Raw genomic sequence first — 6,000 nt, 5'->3', positions numbered from 1 at the left:
CATCCCAGAGTCACAGGGATGGTTCAACATACGCAAATCAATTAATGTGATACACCACATAAACAAATTAAAAAAATAAGAATCATATGATCTTATCAACAGATGCAGAAAAAGCCTTCGACAAGATACAGCATCTATTTATGATCAAAGCACTTAACAAAATCGGTATAGAAGAAAAGTACCTTAACATAATAAAAGCCATCTATGACAAACCCTCAACTAACATTATACTTAATAGTGAAAAACTAAAAACTTTCCCTCTAAGATGAGGAACAAGGCAAAGCTGTCCACTATCGCCACTCTTATTCAATATAACATTGGAGGTCCTAGCTAGTGCAATCAGGCAAGAGAAAGATATAAAAGGGATCCAAGCAGGAAATGAAGAAGTCAAAATGTCACTCTTTGCGGATGACATGATTCTCTACACAGAAAACCCTAAAGACTCCACAAGAATCCTACTAGAAACAATAAGCAAATACAGTAAAGTTTCTGGATACAAAATCACTGTTCAAAAATCCATAGCGTTCCTATGCTCTAACAACAAAGTGTCAGGAAAAGAAGTTGAAAAAATAATTCCTTTTACAACTCCAACAAAAAAAAATAAAATGCCTAGGAATAAATTTAACGGAACATGTGAAGGACCTATATAATGAAAAGAAATCGAAGAAGATACAAAGAAATGGAAAGATATTCCGTGTTCCTGGGTTGGAAGAATTTACATAGTTAAAATGACCATATCACCTAAAGCATTATACAGATTTAATGCAATCCTCATCAAAATCCCATCAGTATTTTTTAAAGAAATAGAACAAAAAATCATCAGATTTGCATGGAAGCACAAAAGACTCCAAATTGCCAAAGTCATCCGAGAAAAATGAACGAGGCTGGAGGTATCACTTGCCCGACTTCAAAGTAAACTACAAAGCAACAATAATCAAAATGGCATGGTAATGGCAGAAAAACAGACACACGAACCACTGGAACAGAATCGAGAGTCTAGAAGTAAACCCATATTTATATGGGCGAATAATTTTCGACAAATACCAAAAACATACAGTGGAGAAAGGAAATCCTCTTCAATAAATGGCGCTGGGAAAACTGGAAAGCCACCTGCAAAAGAATGAAACTAGACTTTTGTCTATCACAACACACCAAAATTAACTTAAAATGGAGTAAGGACCTAAATATAAGACCTGAAACAAAATGCATAGAAGAAAACATAGGAACGAAACTCAAGGACCTTGGACTCAAAGAGGATTTTATGAATTTGACCTCAGAAGCAAGAGAAGTAAAAGCTAAAATAAAGGAATGGGACTACATCAAACTGAAAAGCTTCTGCTCAGCAAAAGAAACCGTCAACAAGGTAAAGAGACAACCATCCAAATGGGAAAATATATTTGCAAGCAATAACTCCAATAAGGGCATAATATCCAAAATATACAAAGATTCGATAACAACAACAAACAAATGATCCAATCAAAAAATGGACAGAGGATCTGAACAGACAATTCTCCCTGGAGGACATACAAATGGCCAAAAATATTTGAAAAGATGATCAACATCACTAGCTATTATGGAAATGCAAATCAAAACCATAATTAGATACCATCTCACACCTGTTAGAATAGCTATAATCAACAGGACAAGTAATAACAAATGCTGGAGAGGATGTGGAGAAAAGGGAACCCTCATACACTGCTGGTGAGACTACAAATTGGTATAGCCACTATGGAAAGCAGTATGGAGGTTCCCCAAAAAACTAAGAATGGATCTCATATGATCCAGCAATCCCTCTACTGGGTATTTACCACAAAGACTTGAAACCCATTTCCATAAAGATATTTGCACACTGATGCTCATAGCAGCATTATTCACAGTGGCCAGGACATGGAAGCAACCGAAGCGTCCTACGATAGATGACTGGCTAAAGAAGCAGTGGTACATATACACAATGGAATATTACTCAACCATAAGAAGAGATGAAATATTTCCATTTGTGACAACATGGATGAACCTCAAGATAATCATGCTAAGTGAAATAAGCCACACAGAAAAAGTTGAAAATCACATGATAACACTTATATGTGAGATATAAACCTAAAAGCAACAAATGAGCCAACAAACAAACAGAGATTCACAAATGAGCCAACAAACAAACAGAGATTCATGGACATGGACAATGGACTCGTAGTTAGCAGAGGGTAGGGGAAGATGAGGGAAGTACACGGGGTAAAGGGGGTCAAATATGTGGTGACAGAAAGAAATCTAACCATAAGAGGAGAACATACAATGTAAATATATATATGCCTTACTGTTAAAGTGTACAGATGAAATTTATGACTTTCGCTAACCAACGTCACCGTAAAAAATAATTAAAAAAAAAAAAAAATCTACGACCTCACTTATACGTAGGATATAAAACTAAAATCAACAAACAAACAAGACAGAGACTCATGGGCAGGGACAACAGTTTAGTGGTTACCAGAGATAGATAAGGGTAAAGGGGGGGTCAAATATATGGTGAAAAAAGGAAATTTAATTTTGGGTGGTGAGCATACAATGAAATATACCTATGACGTATTATTGAATTGTGCGTTTGAAACATATATAACTCTGTTAACCAATGTCACCGCAATAAATTTATTATAAAATAATAAATCTATTTTTTCTGATATTAAAAATATACTAGAAAAATTTATTTCAAATACTTATATTAAATATCCCCAATATAAAAAAGTTCCTACAGATAAAAAGGTAAAATCCAAATGACCAACATAAAAAGATACTCTACTTCACAAAAGTTGGAAAAATATAAATTGGAGCCACAAGATGCCATTTTTAAAAACTCGGAATAATAAATATTAAAAAAGAATGGTGAAGAGGATTCACACGAAATGGGTGTTCACACACTGTTAGCAAGCAAAATTTTCAATTATTATAACCATTTGTGTGGATAGAGCTAACTCTGCCTTAAAGCTAATCTGCCCTCTTGACATCTGGGTGAACTCGGACCCTTAACCCTCTCTCCTGCTCCCATGTGAGTGCTGGAGTGTGTACAAAGAGCTCTGGGCATATCACAGGATTTCCATCTGTTCTATCTCTTGGGCAAGTTGCCCTCAATGTTATTGCTCAACTTGCTCTGGCACCAGAGCCTCCTGGCACCTGATCCCTTTGATCCTCCATGTATTCTCACTGTTTAGAAGATACAAGCACATGGTCTGGCGGGTATAAGATGCGGAGATCCATTTTGTTTTGCTGCCATCTGAAATTGCATTTCTGTATGTAAGTTAGGGAATAAAACTTTAAAAATAAATGCTTCAATAAAATAACACCACCCCCATAAATGGAAGAAAATTTGGCAAATAAAGAAAAAATCAACATCCAGAGTTCTACCACCCTAGATAATAACCATCATAAACATTTTTGGTACATTTCGTTTTGTTACATTTATGTGACTCGTTTTTAAATCACTATATTAAAAACTATGTTAACATATAGTGATACACATAGAATTTGTACTCTTTTTCATTTAATGCTTTAATATTAATATTTTTACATGTTACTAGAAAGCCACTTTGTAAACAATATTCACTGACTACAAATATACAACTTTATAAATATACTACAATCCATTTAGCTATCACACTTTAGTGGACATTGAGGTTATTTCCAACTTTGTCCAATGATGTCTGAACTTCAGAATATTAGCTTTGACAGACTCCCATAAAGGAATTACTGACAATGAATGAACAGTCAAAAATATTCCTGAAACATATGCTCAAAAATGCTTTTTAGAAAGTATTCACTAGTTACCACCAGCTAGTTACCACCAGGTAAATTCCTGACTCAAAGAATTCGCGTCAAGTTAATTTTTTCTTTGCTAATGTGATAGACAAAAAATGGTAGTTATTTTAATTTGCATTTTAAAAGTTTAAATGAAACTACATGATTTGTTTAAATACATAACATATATACATACACAATCACCTGTGTCACTTCTTTTATAAATCGTTATTTGTCTCTTTTAAGTTCATTTAACAATAAAGTACGCCATCCTCAATTTCTATTATTCTAATAACAGTCTTGATTTAGCTTACAAAAGGCTGTATGATTAAGATTTTTAAATCAGAGTCCGTGGCTCCTTTATATATTAAAAGAATACAGGAACAATACCAAACAACCAATATACGCTTTAATTTTTCAACTTAATTCATAAGTTCTATTAGAATTATTAAAAATGCAATTAATTTTATAACAATTATCAAATGTGATACCTGCTGAATTCCAAGGCACAAGTATAAGATACTGTCTGGATCATATTTTTCACCATTTGGTCTCCGCACCTCTTGGATAAACTGGCATAAGCCCAAACTCAACTCAGCAAAAGTGCAAGAGAGAATATCTTCCTTCAGCTTGATAGAGCGAACTGTGTGAAAGGTAGAAAACATCTGAAATTAACTTATATGGAACAGAGTAGCATTACTTGATTCACTGAATAAACACTACTACTGTGCTTCAGGCAGTGTGGTGTACAGTGGTGAATACATGGATTCAAGACAAATTCTGATCTCAAATCTTTTTTAAAGAAATAAAAACAATGAAGTGTATATGGTGTTAACAGGTGCTATGATAAAGGTTTTATTTAAACAAGACTATGAAAGCAAATGAGGGATATCTAATAGAAATGGGTCAGGTTAGATTCTGGAGGAGGTGACACTAATCCTAAACCTTGAAATGTGAAGAAGAGTTAAAGAGGTTAGTAAAGAATTTACTAATTTACCTTTATAACAAGCTCTTTCAAATTGAGAGTGGTATGTCAATTCTCTTTTTAACCACAGGACTTCAAGTTTTAAATAATTTTAAATATTCCACTTACAAATTTAAAATAGACAATGATGTTACAAGTAATCAAAAAAAGAAAAGTGAGTTTACCTCTACAGCCTGGCTCTGAAGATTCTTGAGAGAGTGCATGGTCTTGAGCACTTCCTAAGGGGTCAGAACATGGGCTAGATGAAGCATGTTCAACTCCTGACAAGAAGAAAAAAATAAATGAGAAGTTTAAACAAAGAAATGGAGAAAAAATGAAGTAGCCAAAAACAAAGTTTTATGGGATTTTTGACCTAGTATTTACCCTTTTTGAGTAGATTCATGACTTTATTTACCTATGTTCCCCTTATCCCCTAAATCAAAACACAAATGCATGCTGTGTATTTACCGCCACACTTCAGATCCCCCTGTTCTTCCTTGGCATTTTTCCACTGAACCCAGTTCTTCCAGGCATTTACCCCATACATGTATTTCAGTGTCATCCCAGACACTGAGCACCCTTGAAAGGCTCCTTGAATAAGACTCCTGGGTTCCACAGGCACTATAGACTTCTTCCGTCCCTATAAGAATTCCAAAAATACAGAATATAAAATTTAGTTTTGGATCTTTAATAACCAATGTTCTCAAAGTTAGAAAGGGCATAAATTTATAGAATACGGAATTTAGTATTAGATCTGAAAGATTCAGAGTTCTTAGAACTGGAAAGACCTTTAGAGATCAACTAATCCAATCCACAAGAAAAGTAAAAAAAGGTAAAATGTCAAAGATCATATGTAATAATTACTAGCATTTGAGTATTTACTATGTTCCAAATACTGGACCCACCCAATGAGATACAAATAACAGTTATTACCACTCAGGTCTATGGAACACATAAATACAACATATTCTGGGCTATACAACAAGCTTCAGTAAATTCTCTAACTGCAATGAATTAAACTAGAAAACTAATGAAACAATGTTAAAAAATACTAAAAAACTGGAAATTTAACAAGATATATGTATACACCCATGGGTCAAAGAAGAAACAACAAACACAATTAGAAAATATTTTGAACTTAAGCGAAAATGAAAACAAAACATCAAAATTTTTATGACAGAGCTAAAGCAGTGCTTATGGGGGCATTTATAGTATTAAAATTATTTATGAAAAATGAAAAAAGTCTAAAATCA

At 33.8% G+C, this 6,000-nt stretch overlaps 1 protein-coding gene across 7 annotated transcripts in view; it reads right to left on the bottom strand.

The window, feature by feature from the left end:
• Positions 1-6,000, bottom strand: part of ZMYM4 (zinc finger MYM-type containing 4) — a 144,916-nt gene that overhangs the window by 24,570 nt on the left and 114,346 nt on the right. For all 7 annotated transcript variants that reach the window (XR_895767.2, XM_011357958.2, XM_023529353.1 and 4 more), the window contains 3 exons: positions 5,216-5,387; positions 4,933-5,028; positions 4,275-4,426 (listed from right to left, as the gene is read on the bottom strand). Coding sequence is in view for 6 of the 7 variants with exons in the window: in XM_011357958.2 (XP_011356260.1) it covers positions 4,275-4,426; positions 4,933-5,028; positions 5,216-5,387 (420 nt within the window). In the remaining variant the exon portion in view is untranslated. The remainder of the gene's footprint in view (positions 1-4,274; positions 4,427-4,932; positions 5,029-5,215; positions 5,388-6,000) is intronic.

The sequence above is a fragment of the Pteropus vampyrus genome, unplaced genomic scaffold (genome assembly GCF_000151845.1).
Source record: "Pteropus vampyrus isolate Shadow unplaced genomic scaffold, Pvam_2.0 Scaffold36, whole genome shotgun sequence".
NCBI lineage: Eukaryota > Metazoa > Chordata > Mammalia > Chiroptera > Pteropodidae > Pteropus > Pteropus vampyrus.
The sequence above is the reverse complement of the archived record's forward strand: the minus strand, read 5'-3'. Positions and strand labels throughout refer to the sequence as shown.